Below are 20,875 nucleotides of genomic sequence, written 5' to 3' on the forward strand. Positions count from 1 at the left end.
TCATGGTCCTTATGTTCTATGTATGTTGGAGACAACAAAATCGTTCTACAGTCAGCTTCCAATGTTGGTTCTCTAAACTTTTTCAGTGGAGTTCCTTGAAAAGAATGTTGCCTTCCCTCCAGGGGTTTCCATTTGAGTTCTCAAAGCATATCTATAGCACTTGCATGTTGTTCAAACCTACTGGTAGCAAATCTAGGAGCCGGCCTGTTAATTGCTTCAATGTGTTCCTTTGATCTGATCTTGTTAGGATCCCAAACACTCGAGTAGTACTCGAGGCGCTCAATACAGTTCCGCAATGTCGCCTGATAAACAAAGTAAGAGCCTACGGAATATCAGACCAGCTGTGTGGCTGGATTGAAGAGTTTTTAGCAAACACAACACAGCATGTTGTTATCAATGGGGAGACGTCTACAGACGTTAAAGTAACCTCTGGCGTGCCACAGGGGAGTGTTATGGGAACATTGCTTTTCACAATATATATAAATGACCTAGTAGATAGTGTCGGAAGTCCCATGCGGCTTTTCGCGAGTGATGCTGTAGTATACAGAGAAGTTGCAGCATTAGAAAATTGTAGCGAAATGCAGGTAGATCTGCAGCGGATAGGCACTTGGTGCAGGGAGTGGCAACTGACCCTTAACATAGACAAATGTAATGTATTGCGAATACATAGAAAGAAGGATCCTTTATTGTATGATTATATGATAGTGGAACAAACACTGGTAGCAGTTACTTCTGTAAAATATCTGGGAGTATGCGTGCGGAACGATTTGAAGTGGAATGATCATATAAAATTAATTGTTGGTAAGGCGGGTGCCAGGTTGAGATTCATTGGGGAGTCCTTAGAAAATGTAGTCCATCAACAAAGGAGGTGGCTTACAAAACACTCGTTCGACCTATACTTGACTATTGCTCATCAGTGTGGGATCCGTACCAGATCGGGTTGACAGAGGAGATAGAGAAGATCCAAAGAAGAGCGGCGCGTTACATCACAGGGTTATTTGGTAACCGTGATAGCGTTACGGAGATGTTTAGCAAACTCGAGTGGCAGACTCTGCAAGAGAGGCGCTCTGCATCGCGGTGTAGCTTGCTCGCCGGGTTTCGAGAGGGTGTGTTTCTGGGTGAGGTATTGAATATGTTGCTTCCCCCTACTTATACCTCCCGAGGAGATCACGAATGTAAAATTAGGGAGATTCGAGCGTGCACGGAGGCTTTCCGACGGTCGTTCTTCCCACGAACCATATGCGACTGGAACAGAAAAGGGAGGTAATGACCGTGGCACGTAAAGTGCCCTCCGCCACACACCGTTGGGTGGCTTGCGGAGTATAAATGTAGATGTAGAATAGTTCACACTAGCATCCTATATGCAGTCTCCTTTACACCTGAACCTCACTTTCCTAGAATTCTTATAATAAACTGAAGTCAGCCGTTCACCTTTCCCACCACAATTTTCACATGCTCATTCCATTTCATATCACTTTGAAACTTTATGCTCAATATTTAAATGACACACCTGTGTCAAGCAGGACAGTACTAATGCTGTATCCAAACATTACAGGTTTGTTTTTACTACTCAACCCATCCACATTAACCCACATTTTTCTACATTTAGAGGTAGCTGCCATTCATCACACTAACTAGAAATTATGTCTAAGTCATCTTGTGGTCTCCTACAGTCTCTCAAGTCTGTCACCTGACCATACACCACAGCATCATCAGCAAACAACCACAGACTGCTGCCCACCCTGTCTGCCAAATCATTTATACGTGTAGAGAATAACAGTGGTCCTATCACACATCATCACAAAATTAAAACCATATGGTCAGTTGTAAAGGAAGTGGCTGGTCTGCAGAGACAGGTCGAGGATATAGAATCAAAGCGTAGTGGGAATGTCCGTGTTACTGATAATTCGCATATATGTACGGTATTTAATAATCACTTTCTGAATACAGCAGGTGAACTAAATAGAAACCTAGTCCCAACAGGGAATCATATAGCGCTCGTAGAAAAAAGTGTTCCGAGACTGTTACCTGAAATTCTCCTCCATGATACTGACAAGAGGGAGATTGAGTTAATAATTAAATCACTAATGACCAAGAACTCTCATGGATATGACGGGGTATCTAGCAGAATACTGAAGTATTGTTCCATGTATGTTAGCCCAGTACTTAGCCATATTTGTAACTTTTCCTTTAGGAGTGGTCGGTTTCCTGACCGATTAAAGTACTCGGTAGTGAAGCCACTTTATAAAAAGGGAGACAGGGATAATGTTGACAATTATAGACCTATTTCTATGCCATCGGTGTTTGCTAAAGTTATCAAGATGGTTATATGTAACAAGGTTACTGGAGCATTTAAATTCACATAATTTGCTGTCAAATGTACAGTTTGGTTTTAGAAATGGCTTAACAACTGAAAATGCTATAGTCTCTTTTCTCTGTGAGGTTTTGGACGGATTAAATAAAAGGTTGCGAACGTTAGGTGTTTCCTTTGATTTAACGAGGGCTTTTGACTGTGTTGACCACAAAATATTACTGCAGAAGTTGGACCATTATGGAGTAAGGGGAGTAGCTTACAATTGGTTCGCCTCTTACTTTAAGAACAGCAAGCAGAAGGTAATTCTCCGCAATATTGAAAGTGGTAGTGATGTTAAGTCCCAATGGGGCACTGTTAAATGGGGTGTTCCCCAAGGGTCGCTGCTGGGGCCACTGCAGTTTCTTATTTATATAAATGATATGCTTTCTAGTATTACAGGTGATTCAAAAATATTTCTGTTTGCTGATGACACCACCTTGGTAGTGAAGGATCTTGTGTGTAATATTGAAACATTATCAAATAATGTAGTTCATGAAATAAGTTCATGGCTTGTGGAAAATAATTTGATGCTAAATCACAGTAAGACTCAGTTTTTACAGTTTCTAACTCACAATTCAACAAGAACTGATAATTTAATCAGACAGAATGGGCATATTATAAGCGAGACGGAACAGTTCAAGTTCCTAGGCATTCGGATAGATAGTAAGCTGTTGTGGAAAGCCCATGTTCAGGATCTTGTTCAGAAAGTAAATGCCGCTTTATTTACCATTAGAACAGTATCTGAAATAAGTGACATTTCAACACGAAAAGTAGTCTACTTCTCATATTTTCATACGCTTATGTCATATGGTATTATTTTTTGGGGTAATTCTTCTGATTCAAAAAGGGTATTTTTGGCTCAAAAACGGGCTGTTCGAGCTGTGTGTGGTGTAAGTTCGAAAACCTCTTGTCGACCCTTATTCAATAGTGTGGGAATTCTGAAATTGCCCTCACAGTATATATTTTCTTTAATGTCGTTTGTTGCTAGCAATATTAGCTTATTCCCAAGAGTTAGCAGCTTTCACTCAGTTAATACTAGGCAGAAATCAAATCTGCATGTGGAATGCACTTCCTTGACTCTTGTGCAGAAAGGACTGCAGTATTCTGCTGCATCCATTTTCAATAAGCTACCACAAGAACTCAAAAATCTTAGCAGTAGCCCAAACACTTTTAAGTCTAAACTGAAGAGTTTCCTCATGGCTCCCTCCTATTCTGTCGAGGAGCTCCTGGAAGAGCTAAAAAATTAAGCACATTCCAGTGTTGCATTCTTGATTTTCTTTATTTAAACTAACGACTTGTCACCTGAATATGTTTCTTATATTTCATTTTATGTGTTTCTACAATCTACAACTGAAAATGTTTCTTATATTTCATTTTATCTATTTTCTACAATCGTGTTATAATTTCATGTATTGACTCGTTCCATGACCATGGAGACTTCTTCTTAATGTGGTCCCACGGAACAATAAATAAATAAATCTCTAGGGCACTCGGGACGATACCCTCATCCTTGATAAGCACTCGCTGTCAATGACATACCGGGTCACGAGGTAAGATGGGCACGACACTTTGGGGTGTGAGTGGCAGGCATCGAAATGGGTGGCGTGCAATGAGCTCTGTGTGTGCAGCCACTTGACAATAGCACTAGCACTTGAAGGATGTCACATAGAAGGCAGTACAGCCCACCAGATGGCCCCTATAGTTGCTGTCAGATCTGCTCACATGTAGTGAACAATCCTTTGGTGCTCCCTCCTCGTGATGCGTGTTCGCCATCCAGATCCTATATGATGTGCGCGTGTGCCTTTGAATTGAATTGAATTTTATTTGATCCTGTAAGATTACATTGTGCACGTATAATATAGGCCATGTCAAAGTAGTAACATTCATTATCACTTATTTTTCTACCCCTTTAGCTTACATTTTTACAGAATTGATAATGAATAATAATGTATATAAATTTAATGGCATAAGTATTCTGCAACACTGTAAAACTCTTTTTCAGTGAGATAGTCTTTAAGTTTCTTTGGAAAGTCATTTTCAAGTACACTATCTAGCAGATTTTTAGGCAGACTTCTTAGTAGTCTGATACCAGAGTATTGGGGTCCTTTTTCTAGCATTGCCAGTCGGTGGGGTATGCTCCGTACTTCATTCTCCCTTCTTGTATTGTGGGCATGTATGCTAGCATTTGTAACCCAGTCCTCACTACCTTTTGTGATGTACATTATTGTTTTGTATATATACAATGACAAAAAAGTTAGGATACCTAACTTCTTGAAACAGTTTCTGCACGCTTCAGAGGTCTTTCTTCTTAAAATGGTCCTAATTGCTTTTTTTTGTAATGTGAACACTCGTTTTGTCTCTTGTTTGTTTGAGTTTCCCCACACAGTCACTCCTGTACACAAGGTTCTTGTCTGAATACTGTGATAGCTGCATCATTAAGAGTATGACAGAGCTCAGTTTCTTACAGACATTATTAATATGTTTTTTCCATTTCAGTTCATTATTCACAAGAATACCTAAGAATCTAGCAGATTCTACTTCTTCCAGCCTTGTTCCATCAACCTCTAAATCCATGTCTACAGCCTTCTCCTTGTTTTTAAACACTGCATCCATAGTCTATTTTAGATTTATAACCAGTTCATTTTCCAAAAGCCACTGAGCTGTGACATTTGCAGATACGTATGCTCTTCTCTCAAGCTGTTCCATATTTTGGTCACTATTTAGTATTGTCATGTCATCAGCATACAATATTTTCTTTTCTTCCTCCTCAACACCTATGTCATTAACAAACACATTGAATAACAATGGCCCCATTACCGAACCCTGCGGCACTCCATATTTGATGTGTTTGGTTTCTGACTGGTATGAGTTTCCTAATGAGACATACTGCTTGTGGTTGCACAAGTATGATTTTATCCATTCACCTGGTTGCCCTCGAATGACATAGTTGCCTAATTTTTGTATCAGCATTTCATGGTCAATGGTGTCAAATGCTTTTGAAAGATCCAGAAACATTGCAGAGACAACCTTTTTTTCATGTAATGACTGTAAAATGTATTCTGTTAGACTGGCAATTGCTGATTCTGTAGATTTACCCTTTCTGAAACCATGTTGTGGGGGTATGAGAATGTTATGTTTGTCCTAATAATTAACTAATCTGGTATACATAAGCATTCCTAGGATTTTCGAGAAACTGGACATAAGTAACACTGGTCTGTAGTTGTTGGGGTCGTTCTTATCCCCTTTCCTGTACACTGGCACCACCTTTGATATCTTCAGTTTTTCTGGAAAAATTCCATCTCTGAAAGAACAGTTCGGTATGTCCAGCAGTGGTATTATCTGCTCAGTTACCAGCTTTATTCCATGATTTGATATTTCATCATCACCAGCTGATTTCTTGGACTTCATTTTCTGTATATTTTTCCGTAGTTCATCTTCCGTGACTGGTCTTAAGAACATAGTACTGCATGATCTTTTTGGTACCTTAATACTCTTCTGTTTTTGACTATTTCTTTCCAATTTTAAGTTTTCTACTACACTGATATAGTTATTATTCAGTATGTTTGCCATTTCCATACCATCTGTGACCACTGTGTTGTCTATTTTAATTGGCCTAATACCTTCTTCTTTGTTTGACCCATCTTTTTCCTTTCTTTCAGCAATAATTGCATTCCAAGCTGCCTTTGCCTTGTTTTTTTGAGTTCGTTATGGTGGTGTCAATTTCTCTTGCTTCTCTTATTAGTTTTCTATACTTATTTTTTAACATTTTATAGTTTTCAGCTTCGCCCATCTGTTTCAGTTCCTGCAGCTTTCGTCAATGTTCTAGTATTTCTGTGGTAATCCACTGTGTTTAATCCTGCAGCCTTTCTTGTCTCTTTACTTTGGGAAATGCTACATTAAAATGGTATTTAATTGAAGAAATAAATGCATCATATTTTTCATTTACACTCTGGGCCTGTAGGGTTTCATTCCAGGTTTCCTTGATGATGATCCTAATTTATTTGGTTGTTCGTTTTGGTTCTGATACTGTGTCATTACTTCTGCAAAAGCTGATTAGTTGTCCATGATGATCAGATATTTCTGTCTGAACTACATGTGAGTCATAGTTACACATACTAGTAATTATGTTGTCAATAACTGTCTCACTTTGTGAAGTCACTCTTGTTGGAGCAGTTATTGCTACTTTCATGTTATGGTGTATTAACAATTCTTCAAAATCCTGTCTTATTTTTGTCTTTTCCCATGTCAATGTTGAAGTCTCCACATATAATAAGGTTTCTCTTCATATTCATTCTCAATAAGCTAGTAATTTTTTTCAGAAAGATACTGATATTGTCACATGGTGATCTGTACACACAAAACACTCTAAAATCCTCTGTCACTATACCAGTAATTTCAAAGTCTTTTTCTCTAGCTATGGGCAATGTAGCAGCTTCACTGTTTACATTCTTTAGGAGAGTACCTGTTTTAATATACATACAAATGCCACCACTCTTATATTTAGATCTGCAGAAGTAACTAGCTAGTTTGTAGTCTTTTATTGCAACATTACCTATTTTACTTTCAGTTAGTCCAAGTTCACTGATGCATAATATGTCTGGTCTTACTTCACTCAGGAGTACTTCTGCTTCTAATTTTTTGTTACCAAAGTATTGAATATTTTGATGAAGTACTTTTATGTAATTTTTCTTTTGTTGGTTTACATGCTATGATGTGTATTCTGAGGCAAATTCTTTAGCATCGTCTTTGTTTGTATGGTGCTTATATTTTTCTTTTCCAGCTAGAGTGTATGATTTTTCACCCCATGCAGGCCATATTACTAGTTTCCCTTGCTTCTAATGATTTTGCAGACATCTGCAAACATTCTGCTGAATGTTACAGACCCCAGTCTATTTAAATGCAAGCCATCCTTCGCTAGCAAGTTTTCACTTAGGAATTTGTTTGTGTCTATAAAAACTGCCCCAAGATGATCACATTGTTCTTTAAGAGCAAGTCTATTTTGGCAAAGTATTTTTCACTCACTGACCTACTGTTTATGATTCTGCCAAGTACCAGCCGAAATCCTGCATACATATTTCTTGCAGAACGAATCATGTTTCTTGTTTCGTTTGCCATTTCTTCCTCACTGCTTCTCCTTAACGAATTCGTTCCAACATGTATAAACATCCCTTTATAATTATGTCTGGTTTCAGAACCTGATTCTGTAGTGGTTTGTCTTGCATTTACCATATTTTTAAAATGTTTACCAAGTTGTTGCATTCTAATTCCAGGTAGTACGTCGATCTTGCAATTGGGGACAGCGACATTCTTCAGCAGCGAATCGCCAATTATTAAAAAGTCATTTTCCTTTTGTTGCATATCTGTCGCCTTGTTTTTCCTTTTGCTGTATGTCACTACCTTCCATTTATATTTAAAATCCGGTTTTTGGCTTACTGAGTTTACCAAGGCATCAACGGGAACACTTGAAATGTTGTTGTTGTTTTTAAAGTCCTATAGTTCACTCGTGTTTTCGCGATCTTCTTGCTTTTCTGTTTGATGTTTTTTACACACACAGGACTTCTTTTCTTGTATTACTGTATCATTTTCTTTCTTGATGGTCGAAAGTTCGGTCCTTAATGCCTCAATGTCACTTTGTAGTAGCTTTATAATTTCGTTTTTTGTATCAACTGCACTTACAAGATCGGCCGTTTCGTCACGTAAACAACCGTTACATGGCCACGGAAAATCATCGCTGACGAATTTTAGATTTACTTTCGCACACTATTCATGTAACCAGTAGTTGCATTTGATACACAGAATACCCTTCATCACACGCTTTTTACATTCTCCATTCTCTACACGAAGAACTGTTCACTTTTTGCCTTTTTAACGAGAGAGAAGCGTTAATAGACTTTCCTATCGGTGCCTTCAACAACTTGTCACTGACATTAGGCAGTGGTAGTAATGTACAATGCTTTGATGTGTGCTGAACAATATAAGGACAACCAGCCTCCTGCAGCCCGTCTTGAACTTGTCCCGCTGGGCAACCTAGTGTCAAAAGTGTCGCCTGATCACAGTGCGTGTTCAGGTGACACTCTCAGTGATGCTACCCAATGTCATACTGGCTGGCACAGCTGTTTGGGGACCTCTTACATTGACCGATGCTTATGCCATCACGGCCCCATCTGCGCTCCCTGAGTGCGTGGCCGACGGAGCAAAAGTAATCGTTGGCATAGCTGATGTGTGCAACATACCCACCCAGTTTGCAGTTGATCACTTGGATCCCTCTGGGTGCAGCTCCTTTTATAACAATGAGTGTATGAACAATGAAGTTCTGAACACATTTCCCTGGGGCATTCCTGAAGTTATTTCTTCTTCTACCAATGACTGTCCACTAGAGACAACATGCTGCATCCTCCCTGCCACGAAGTCCTCAATCCAGTCTCAAATGTTGCTCGATATACCGTACAGTGTGTCCCACAGACGGGTTTCAACTGTTAGAAGTTTAATAATGCTAGCAAAAATAATGAGTTTTTAAGTCACATACATGGTCACGACATTACTGATGATGTTTCACTGTTGAAGACGTTGAAAATGCCCTCCGTCAGTACTAATAGAGCACTTGCAATGCTATGGCACAGATACACACACATATGTTATGGTTGCCACGCAAATGGATTCACGGGCAGTCAAGTCGTGCTGCATGCATGGCTTTGTTGTGTAGATGCTATCCCTCAGTGTTCCTCACAGGAAGAAATCTAATGGGAGAGTATTAGTAGACAGTATGCTGCTTAGTAGTCCTGTCATTGTACTAAAATGTATGTCAACTTTGAGTAAGCTGTTGCTGCTGTCTGTGGTTGATGGATGAAATATTTTTTCAGAAGCGTTTTAAAGTTGTTCGATAATTTGATGTTGCCCATATATTATAATAGTTTTTATTATTTTGACAGTCACAGAAATTTATGTATGACAGTTAGTTGTTTACTCAAACTTGAATTTCTACAGCTGTCAAAATAATAAAAAACATAAAATAAGTGCAACTTTACATGATCAATCAACTTTAAAACATTACTGAAAAAATATTAAATCCAACTACTACGGCCAGTAGTAATAGTTTACTCGGAGTTGACGTATGTCCATCTACAGTGTCAGGACATGTACTAATGAAAGTGGTTGTTGTTGTGGTCTTCAGTTTTGAGACTCGTTTGATGCAGCTCTCCATGCTACTCTATCCTGTGCAAGCTTCTTCATCTCCCAGTACTTACTGCAACCTACATCCTTTTGAATCTGCTTAGTGTATTCATCTCTTGGTCTCCCTCTACGATTTTTACCCTCCACGCTGCCCTCCAATGCTTGATGCCTCAGAACATGCCCTACCAATCGGTCTCTTCTTCTTGTCAACTTATGCCACAAACTCCTCTTCTCCCGTATTGTGTTCAATACCTCCTCATTAGTTACGTGATCTACCCATCTAATCTTCAGCATTCTTCTGTAGCACCACATTTTGAAAGCTTCTATTCTCTTCCTGTACAAACTATTTATCGTCCATGTTTCACTTAGTATCTCCAGGCTTCTTCCATGTATACAATCTTCTTTCATGATTCTTGAACCAAGTGTTAGCTATGATTAATTTATGCTCTGTGCAAAATTCTACCAGGCGGCTTCCTCTTTCATTTCTTACCCCCAATCCATATTCACCTACTATGTTTCATTCTCTCCCTTTTCCTTCTCTCGAATTCCAGTCACCCATGACTATTAAAGTTTCGTCTTCCTTCACTACCTGAATAATTTCTTTTATCTCATCATACATTTCGTCAATTTCTTCATCATCTGCAGAGCTAGTTGGCATATAAACTTGTTCTACTGTAGTAGGCGCGGGCTTCGTGTCTATCTTGGCCACAATAATACGTTCACTATGCTGTTCGTAGTAGCTTAACCGCACTCCTATTTTTTTATTCATTATTAAACCTACTACTGGATTACCCCTATTTGATTTTGTATTTATAACCCTGTATTCACCTGACCAAAAGCCTTGTTCCTCCTGCCACCGAACTTCACTAATTCCCACTATATCTAACTTTAACCTATCCATTTCCCTTTTTAAATTTTCTAACCTACCTGCCCGATTAAGGGATCTGACATTCCACGCTACGATCCGTAGAATGCCAGTTTTCTTTCTCCTGATAAAGACGTCCTCCTGAGTAGTCCCCGCCCGGAGATCCGAATGGGGGACTATTTTACCTCCGGAATATTTTACTCAAAAGGACGCCATCATCATTTAAACATACAGTAAAGCTGCATGCCCTCGGGAAAAATTACGGCTGTAGTTCCCCCTTGCTTTCAGCCGTTCGCAGTACCAGCACAGCAAGGCTGTTTTGTTTAGTGTTACAAGGCCAGATCAGTCAATCATCCAGACTGTTGCCCCTGCAACTACTGAAAAGGCTGCTGCCCCTCTTCAGGAACCACACGTTTGTCTGGCCTCTCAACAGATACCCCTCCGTTGTGGTTGCACTTACGGTATGGCCATCTGTATCGCTGACAAACACAAGCCTTCCGCCGTCCGTAGTTCATGGGGGGGTAATGAAGGTAATAAAGCCAAAATAAGCTTATACAAAAATGAAATTCAAGCAGCATTCTGTTTACTAATTCTCTGCATAATGTCCCACTGTGACATAATATATGCCGCAGGTCCCACAATAAACAAGGTCTAATGGTTTTACATTGGTTGATCTGGGCGGAATCTCAACAATTCCTGACAAATGTTTCACCCAGGAATTGCTGCACGTCACAATGTTAATGTGACGGTGCACTGTATTGTTGGGAGGAGGAGGACGAAATCTTCACTTAAGAACACTTGATGAACAGCTTATACAATTCATTTCTGCAACATGGTGACGTACTTTACAAGTGTCACTGTTCCTTCAAAAATGAATGGCCCTACAAATCCTCTTGACAGATATGTCACCCACATTGATAATCCAGGAAGATTAACAATTAATTCTTCTATAATGTGAGGTTTATCACTTGTCTGGTACACACATTTGTGGTGGTTGTTGATTCCATTCAATATACATGTTATCAGACCAAACATGGCTTCAGTCAGCTGTTTGTTATTCAAGTTCATTCACGGAATTCAAGGCACCTATCCAGATGATCTTCGTTCACTGCATGAAGCAACCTGGGATTGTAGGGTTTCCACTTTCCTTGCTTTAACCCATTTGCTTATAGAGCCACAGACGTCAAGTCTGTTATTACATTGCCAACTGTGAGATGGGCTTAGCATCTACGGTGTTTCTTGGTGTTTTTTCTTCTCTGTTAATAAATAACATGACATGTTATATACCACTGGAAACCTGAGAAATGATTCTATTTACTGTTGTGTAACACACTCAATTTCCTTCAATGTTTTGCGAGTTACAAGCAATCATTTTCAGATTTTGTTAGGTTAATCCACCCTCCCCCCCCCCCCCCACCCCCAATTTCATTAACACCCTCCAGAAATGGTGTAGTGTACAAAGCTAGGAAGAAGAACAATGATACACGATACACAGTGTGATCATGAGGGATGTCTTGTGGTGTTGCGTATGTTCTAACATTTCCGACTTAAAGTGCGAGTGTGAATCTGGGTTATTTCGGTTTATTCCCCAAAACCTTCCACTTCTTTACGAGGTGACTTACTTGGAATTTGCAGCCACCCTTCTTTACTGGATAGCCAGCTGCTGGAAACCCTCTCGACTCCTCCTCCATCGAATAATGCTAGGTACAGGAATTTTTAGACTCTTCCTACTTATGAAATAAGTAGACGCACAAACTTTGCTTTTCATCAATTAACAATGTATTTGATTTTCACAGACAATAAAACCTCACTTTCAACATAAATATATAACTTCCGGTGAGTCTCTCATACAGCTGAATGTCAGAAACAAATTGCATTACAGTTAAAAAGAAAGTTAGCTTTGATACCATAACTTTTCTTAACATAAATCAGAAAATAAGTCTCAGTAGGTAGGATTCTGCCATCCCATGCTCATATCCAGAATATTGTGTGTTTGAGATGGTAGAAGGCTGAGTGGTTCTAGAATTAACACAGAAATTCTCGAATCACTACACTGCCTGTATTTCTTCGGGTATACCACATGAACAAAAATTTCTAAAACAGTATATCTTCACTCCTCAATACTTCAATAAATAGTAACGATAGATTTTATAAAGAATTTCTATCAAAAAAACTATACAATTTGAGAAAAATGTATAAGACAAAACTGCTGATTTTCGTACATTTGAATGGTAAATATTAGGTACTGTGGGGAAAAATATTAGTATGTCAGTGGGTTGAAATGCAGCAACACTTGATTTGCTTACACCTGATTCACACACAGCTTGCCGTATAGCCTTCTTTGGAGATCTTGTGAAAGCTTGTACCACTGCATCCACTCCTACTTCATCCACTACCAATTTTTTCCTTCCACATAATCCCTTCTTCAAGATTATGCGTAATTTTGTTATTGTTACATGTGATGTGCCATCATCTATGTACTGCTTCCATGTTTTCATATTTCCAATAACATTTTCAAATCCACTTTCTCTGCTACGTGGACAAGTTTCTAGCCACCTTGTTATCTTCATCTACATTGATACTCTGCATAGCGGAGGGTACCCTGTGCCACTACTCATCATTTCCTTCCCTGTTCCACTCAGAAATAGAATAAGGGAAAAATGACTGCCTATATGTCTCCGTATGAGCTCTAATTTCTTGTATTTTATCTTTGGGATCTTTATGTGCAATATATAATGGAGGCAACAGAATCATTCTGCAGTCAGCTTCAAATACCAACTCTCTAAATCTTCTCAGTAGTGTTTCTTGAAATGAATGTTGTCTTCCCTTCAGGGATTCCCAGTGGAGTTCCCAAAGCATCTCCGTAACAGTTGCATGTTGTTCAAACCTACCAGTAATAAATCTAGCAGCCCACCTCTTAATTGCTTTGATGTCTTCCTTCAGTCTAACATGGTAGGAATCTCAAACACTCAAGCAATACTCAAGAATAGATTGCATTAGTATCTTCCTCTGGTGCCCAAAATTAAAGCAACAAACCGCTGTTTCCCCATCCTGTGTCTAATTCGTGACGTAATCGTACAAACTGCCAATCAGATGTCCGTACATTCATGTACTGCACTGAAGACATTCTGGCCAATGCACAACCACGCCAATGTTGTCAGGGCACCTACGAAACGAGATAGTGTTTGCCAGGTAGCCCCACGTCCACAAGCACTACGTACACAGTCACAGACAGTGCAGTACGGCACAGAGATGATGCCTACGAGGATCTCTGAGGTGGAGGGCCACAGAAAGAAAGGAAGCAAAACAGTCGCAAACTGATGTGGCCCGATAGCTTAATGTGAATCGTTCTATTGTTTCTCAGATGTGGATATACTTTATAGAGATTGAAACTGTATCCTGAAGACCAGGGCAGGCTAATCACATGTGACTCCAGACTTGTTGGGTTTGTTGATTTATCATAACAGTTAGGAAGGTCTAGGGAATGGTAGCAGAGGCGGTGGAAGACTTACTCGGCTCATCGTATCAAAATGTTCTTTAGTTTTAGAACAGTCATAGTAAATATATACATAATTTTACAATATTTAATGTCAAATAAAAAATTGTATAATATATTGCACAAGATCAGCCCATCTCTCTCACTGCCCTTCTTCCAACACATCATATTTATTGACTCGAAATAATGATATGTTATCACAAGAAAATTTCAACAAGTCAGTGTCTTAAAGTAAGGATACAGGACACACCACTACATCTGCGGACACAGGCCACAGCACAAGGATCCTACGAGGAGAGATCCTGAAGGACTTCACACCCATTTATCGTACAGGACTCCAAGTGGGGAAGGCCGGCCACACAACTGCCGACAGTCTGCGCCTCGACGTGGCAGTCCGACAGCCGCAGCACGCGCAACCTCTCCAGATAGCGTAGATCTGCGAACGCGTCCTCCAAGAGGCGTCGGCAGTCCGAGACTTCCAGCTCCTCCAGCGTCGCGCTGCAGCCCCGCACGAAAGTCAGGCTGCGGAGCCGCTGGCACCGGACGTGCAAGGTGCGCACTGGGCCCAGACTGCAAAGCCTCTCAAGGTGTTCGTCCCAGATGTACTTGCTGAACACATTCACTTCCTCCAACGCCGGGCACACGGCAGCGTCCGCTCCGGACGTCGCAGCGGGGACCTCCGAGGCACTGCCGCGGCGGCGACCCTTCCCGGAGAAGAGGTCACGGTGTATGTCTCTGACCCTCCGTACGGGACCGTCCGCACTAGCAGCTTCGCGAACCGGCCCGGCGGATTCACACGTACTTTCGGACGGGTTACAAAAATACGACTGTTCTACGACGAATATCCTCCTCAACGTGAGGCGGTCGACCCACGACAAGTAGAAAAAAATGTTTTTCTGCATCGAGTGGTCTATCACGAGGCACTCGGTATCAAAACACCGGAAGTACGGCTCCCACGTCAGGGGGGCGTCACCGTAGTGGTGGAAGACGGTGGCCTCCGGCCAGGCGACGTGGATCCCGAACGAGCCGGAGTAGAGGAGGTAGAGCGTTTCCAGCTGCGGCACCGCACCCGCCGTAGCTAGCACTTCCCTCACGTTCCCCACGTCGTACGTCGCGCACTGCCAGCACCTCCACAGCGACTTCTCCTCCCGTAGAATGGCACGCCACCTGCTGCACGTGTGCGAACACCACGTCAAGTCACACAGCCGCAAGTAGGAGAATATTTCGATGAGAACCTCGTCTGGAAGATTATCTATTCCACAGAGAGCTGTTCCCGGTGCTACTGTCTCTCTGTAAACAAGGAACAAATTGAAATAGCAAGTTATGTAATGCTGCAGAAACATTTGCAAATATACGAGGCGGTTATCATTAAACTTACTTGACAAGGCCTGCACGATAAATGAGTTACTGTAGGGCAGTGAAACTTTTTGGAAATATTTGTAAGGATATGCAGAAGAGAATTAATTAATAAACCTTGGAAAGAAAGATATTTTAATTTGCATACAAGTGGGTACCATTTGTAAACTGTGTACCAAGTTCACATTCCCGGTTACAAACATTGCTCAAAGTGACAACCCTTGCATCCGCAACATCCCAGAGCCACTAAGAGATGCCATTTCATTTCACAACTGTTCACGGCACACTTCGAACAGTGGGCTATGAAATGCTTAGCTGTCGTTAAACGACTCGTGCAATGCTTGAAGATTGCACATTGCATCCAGCATTCTCAGACAGGGCAACAGCAATTTCTTCAACAATTTGTGGTACAACTGGTCCTTGGCCTCCCCCAGCAACAATTCTGAAATCGCCAGTTAATTCGAACTCCCGACTCACGTTCTTGCTGAAAGAGGACCTCTCTGAATTTTTATAATCCGTCAGTAGCCACGCAGAGCAGAAGCACTTTTGCTACTGTTTTGATAAAACAACGAGTAAAGTCCTGCTCACCTCGTCCAGACCCACGTTGACTGCCTGCAAGTTGCTGTTTGTGCTACAATGTACATCACTGCACCAGTACTGATGCCTAACAGCTGACACTGCTAGAAAAGCACGTGCTGCTGTGCGCAGTCTGAACATCATTCCTGTACAGTTGGGTACACTTACAGTAAATAGTTTTCCATCTACACTGGGTCAAGTAACAGATGTTTAATTATAACCACTCTGTACTTTATGACACTGTAATTCTGTCAGAGACGACACAGGACATGGAATATCAATTGAACAGAATGAATAGTGCCTTGGAAAAATGTTATAAAATGAGCATCAGTAAACGTAAGACAAAGTTAACAGGTAGTCAAATTAAAATTAGGTGACACAAAAACTAGTAGACAGGTTTCACTATCTGGGTAGCAAAATAACAAACAATTGTAAAATTGAAAAGAATAAAAAATGACAATAGGGGAAAAAAGTGAATTGCAAACACTTGATTAAGGATGGGTTCAAAGCAGATAATATGAGGATCATATGCCTGGCTTTTGCTAATGAGCTAATATTGCTGGCAAACAACATGCAATAGACTTCTGTGCAATATAGCTCCAAGGACTGTATTTAATATGACATGCGAGAGCCTTTTATGCAACCCTGGCACTGAGGCAAATGCATTTGTTCAGATGTAGACTCTTTACAGCAACACACCACCATTCTCACCTCAACCCTCACAGGACCCTTCACAGGACGTAATCATCCCACCAGTCTAGTTCAAAATCAGATTTCCCAGACCACCACATCCAATTCCAGTACCATTGATCCCTCCAAAAAATTATTTAGGAGTACACCTCTTCTCAATCTGTACAATCCTAGTCTCGAATGTAGTAATCAGCTACATCGACAAGGCCACAACTCCCTAAAATGAGGTTAATTCTGTCGGAGATTTTGCCCACCACACTAAGAATAGCTTTTCATCGTCCTCCCAATTTCCGCAATAGCCTTGTCAGACCGTGTGCACCTTAGTCACCCATCTCCCTACTCTGTGACTGTCCCCACTGCAAGACTCACCCTATGCACCCTCCTACCACCACCTTTTCCAGCTCTGTAACTGGCAAAACATATAATATCAAACGGAGAGGCACTTGCGAAATGACATGTCATATACCAGCAGTTACGTAAACACTGTTTGGCCTTTTACATCGGCACGACTACCACCGAGTTAGCAGTTGCAATGAATGGGTGCAGGCAGAGGGTGTATAGCAGCAGTCATTACAACATCACAGTCATGACCTCAGAGCCTGTTTCACCACACGCATTATCTAGACTCTTCCCCCAGACACCAGTTTCTCAGAACTCCACATGTGGGAACTGGTGCTAAAACATGTCTTCAGTTCTTGCCACCCAACTGACATTAATTTATATTGATTTCTTCAGTTTCTGCGTTTCTTCACAGTAACTATTCTTTTCTTTACTCATTTTTAGTTTTCTACATCTTTCACTTTCTGACCTGTCTATTTTCTGTCGTACCACTCCCACCTCTATCACATTCAATGCAGTCAGCTTCCTGCTCTTATTAACTTGTGCACAATGTTTTAGCATTAATCTCTGTCTAGCATAATACCCTATTTTCCACCTTTAAGCTTTCAGGTTTTCAAATCTTGCCCAGAGCAGTCCCCAGCAATGAGTCTTTCCTTCCCATCCTCTCCGGTAAGTCTACCCTGAGCTGGAGTTCTGAGCAACTTTTCCGAACTCTACTCCTTTTTCTAAACCTCGCCAGTCCTTTACCTTCAACCCTCTTCCTTCCCCTTCAATCGTTCTGCCAGAAGAACCCACTGCCTTGAAAGCTTGCACACATACTACCTTTTATATGTGTGTCTCCTGGCACCACTTGGTGAGTACATTTTTTATCTATCCAATTACATTATGTTTTCAACAACTGTATTTAACAGCAGATAGATCTATTGATCAACATCCATGAAGCATATCAAGAGAGCCAAAGCCACTGTTTTGAGGCATACATTTTTCTGTCCTGTCTGGTTTGATTTTCCTTTGTTTGACAGCTTCTATTTCATTGAGATCATCCGACACGGGGACCGCATGGTAACCACATTTTTATAAGTTTTTGTGTTTATGGTATGTGAAGTTTAGAATTCAAATATAACTCTCCCAGAGCAATTCTGTGCAACTCTCAGAAACACACAAGTATATTAACTTTGAAGTTTTCAACTTTTTTTTTAATATGCTAAACTAAAGTCAAATTAGGTATCTTGAACAGAATGACCCCCTCAATACCAACCAGTGTGGTTTTTGTAAACTATAGTCACCTGAAACCTAACTCGCACTTTTCCCCGTGACATACTGAAAGCTCTGGATCAATGCAACCAGGAATATGCAGTGTTTCTTGATTTCTGAAAAGCATTTGATTCAGTACTGCATATACGCTTATTGTCAAAATATGATCATACGGGGCATCAAGTGAAATTTGTGACTGGATTGATGACTTTTTGGTAGGGAGGACACAGCATGTTATCTCGGATGGAGAGTCATCGTCAGATGTGGAAGTCACTTCGGGTGTGCCCCAGGGAAGTGTGTTGGAACCCTTGCTGTTCATGTTGTACATTAATGGACTTGCAGACAATATTAATAGTAACCTCAGAGTTTTTGCAGATGATGCCATTATGTGAAATGAAGTATTGTCTGAAAGAAGCTGCATAAATATTCAGTCATATCATGATAAGATTTCAAAGTGCTGCAAAGATCGGAAGCTTGCTTTAAATGTTCAAAAATGTAAAATTGTGCACCTCACTAAACATAAAAACGTAGTATCCTATGACTGTAATGTCAATGAGTCACTGCTGGAATCAACCAACTCATACAAATATAAGTGTGTAACTCTGTAGGGATATGAAATGGAATGATCACATAGGTTCAGTCATGGTTGGTTGGTTGGTTGGTTGGTTGGTTTAAAAGAAGGGGGGAAGGGGGGGTGGGGGAGGGAAGGACCCAACTGCTAGGTCATCAGTCCCTCGTTCCGATTAAAATAATTCCACAAGAGTGGGAGTAAAATAACCGAGACATACAAAACATAGCTGGAAGAAAGGAGAAAGCCACAAGACTGACAGAAGAGCAACAAACACTAAAATGGGCAAAATGAGACACGAAAACCACACAGAGACACAAGAAACACATAGAAGAGATCAAAACAAGAGCTCAGATTACTGTGGCTGGATGACCATGAGAATAAAAAGGAGAAACCAGCCACTCTGCAACTCATTAAAACCTACACCCTAAAAGCACTAGGGTGGAGGTCACAGAGCGACAAAGTACATGCGCTAAACCTTAGATCAAATGATAAAACCCACCCTCACGAATAAAATGTAAAACTAAAGCTGCTGTTGAGTCACTGTCACCCAACACCGAAGGTAGGGTGCTGGGAAAATTAAAAACTTGCCGCACAGTGGCTAAAAGTGGGCAGTCCACCAAGAGGTGGACGACCGTCATTTGTGAGCCACAGCGACACTGAGGTGGGTCCTCGCGACGGAGGAGGTAATCGTGCATTAACCACGTGTGGCCAATGTGGAGCCGGAAGAGGACAACTGATTCCCTGCGAGAGGGCCACACAGAAGACTTCCACACATACGCAGTCACCTTAATGACACACAGTTCGTTGTGCAAACTGTTACGCCATTCCGTCTCCCAAAGCCGAAAAACCCTGCGGCGTAAGACACAATGCAGATCAGTTTCGGAGATGCCCGTCTCCAGAAGTGGTTTCCGCGTGGCCCGTTTGGCCAGCCTGTCGGCAAGTTCGTTGCCTGGGATTCCGACATGTGCAGGGGTCTACACAAACACCACTGAATGACAGGACCATTCGAGCACAAAGATGGACTCCTGAATGGGCACTACCAAGGTATGGTGAGGGAAGCACCGGTCGATAGCTTGCAGGCTGCTCGAGCAGTCAGTACACAAAAGAAATGAGTTGCCAGAGCACGAGCGGATGTGCTCGAGAACACGAGATATGGCTGCCAGCTCTGCAGTGAGAACACTGCAGCCATCTGGCAAGGAGTGCTGTTCAATATGTCCTCCACGAACATACACAAAGCCTACGTGACCATCAGCCATCAAACCGTCGGTGTAAACCACTTCAAAGCCACATTAAGTGTCAAGAATCGAGAAGAAATGAGCCGCAGTGTTAAGATAGCCCTTAAGGCAGTGCGAAAGGTCCAGAAGAATCTGAGGCCTCGGTGTACACCGTGGAGGTGTACGTGAATGGACCTTGAGGAGAAGTGGTAACAGGAAGGACTCCAGTTCAGACAGAAGGGACCGGATGCGAACCGCAATCATAAGTCCTGACCTGGGACGCCGATACGGAAGATGAACAGCCGTGGTTGGGAAAAGGAGACGGTAATTCGGATGCTCAGGAGAACTACGAACGTGTGCAACATAACGGGTGAGCAGCTGTTCACGCCTAATCTTCAATGGAGGGACTCCAGCCTCCAGCAGGACACTGGTCAGCGGACTCGTTGTAAAAGCTCCCGTCGCTAGGCGAATGCCACAGTGGTGCACTGGGTCGAGTAAACGCAATACTGAGGGTGCCGCCGAACGTAAACCAGACTCCCATAGTCGAAGCGGGATTGAACAAGGGCTCTGTATAGCTGCAGCAGTGTAGAGTGATCTGCACCCCAGTTGGTGTTGCTCAAGCAGCAGAGGGCACTGAGATGCTGCCAGCACTTACACTTAAGCTGACAAAGGCGAGGTAGACAATTCAGTCGGGTGTCGAAAATCAGTCCTAAGAATCGATACGTCTCCACTACAGTGAGTAGATCACCATTAAGGTAAATTTCTGGTTCCAGATGAACGGTACGACACCAACAGAAGTGCATAACACACGACTGAAAACTGAAAGCCGTGGTCTAGAGCCCACGACTGCACCTTGTGAAGCTCAGCAACACCAGTACTGGAGAAGCAGTACAAAAGGCAGAAATCATCCGCATGCGGAGAAGGTGAGACCGACGGCCCGACAGCTTCTGTAGACCGTTAATAGCCACTAAAAATAGAGACACACTCAATA

At 41.7% G+C, this 20,875-nt stretch overlaps 1 protein-coding gene across 1 annotated transcript in view; it reads right to left on the bottom strand.

The window, feature by feature from the left end:
* Nucleotides 1-13,908: 13,908 nt before the first annotated feature.
* Nucleotides 13,909-20,875, bottom strand: part of LOC124720006 — a 29,977-nt gene continuing 23,010 nt past the window's right edge. The window contains exon 3 of the mRNA XM_047245243.1: nucleotides 13,909-15,174. Coding sequence (XP_047101199.1) covers nucleotides 14,172-15,174 — 1,003 coding nt within the window. The 3' untranslated portion in view covers nucleotides 13,909-14,171. The remainder of the gene's footprint in view (nucleotides 15,175-20,875) is intronic.

The sequence above is a fragment of the Schistocerca piceifrons genome, chromosome 11, assembly GCF_021461385.2.
Source record: "Schistocerca piceifrons isolate TAMUIC-IGC-003096 chromosome 11, iqSchPice1.1, whole genome shotgun sequence".
Classification (NCBI taxonomy): domain Eukaryota; kingdom Metazoa; phylum Arthropoda; class Insecta; order Orthoptera; family Acrididae; genus Schistocerca; species Schistocerca piceifrons.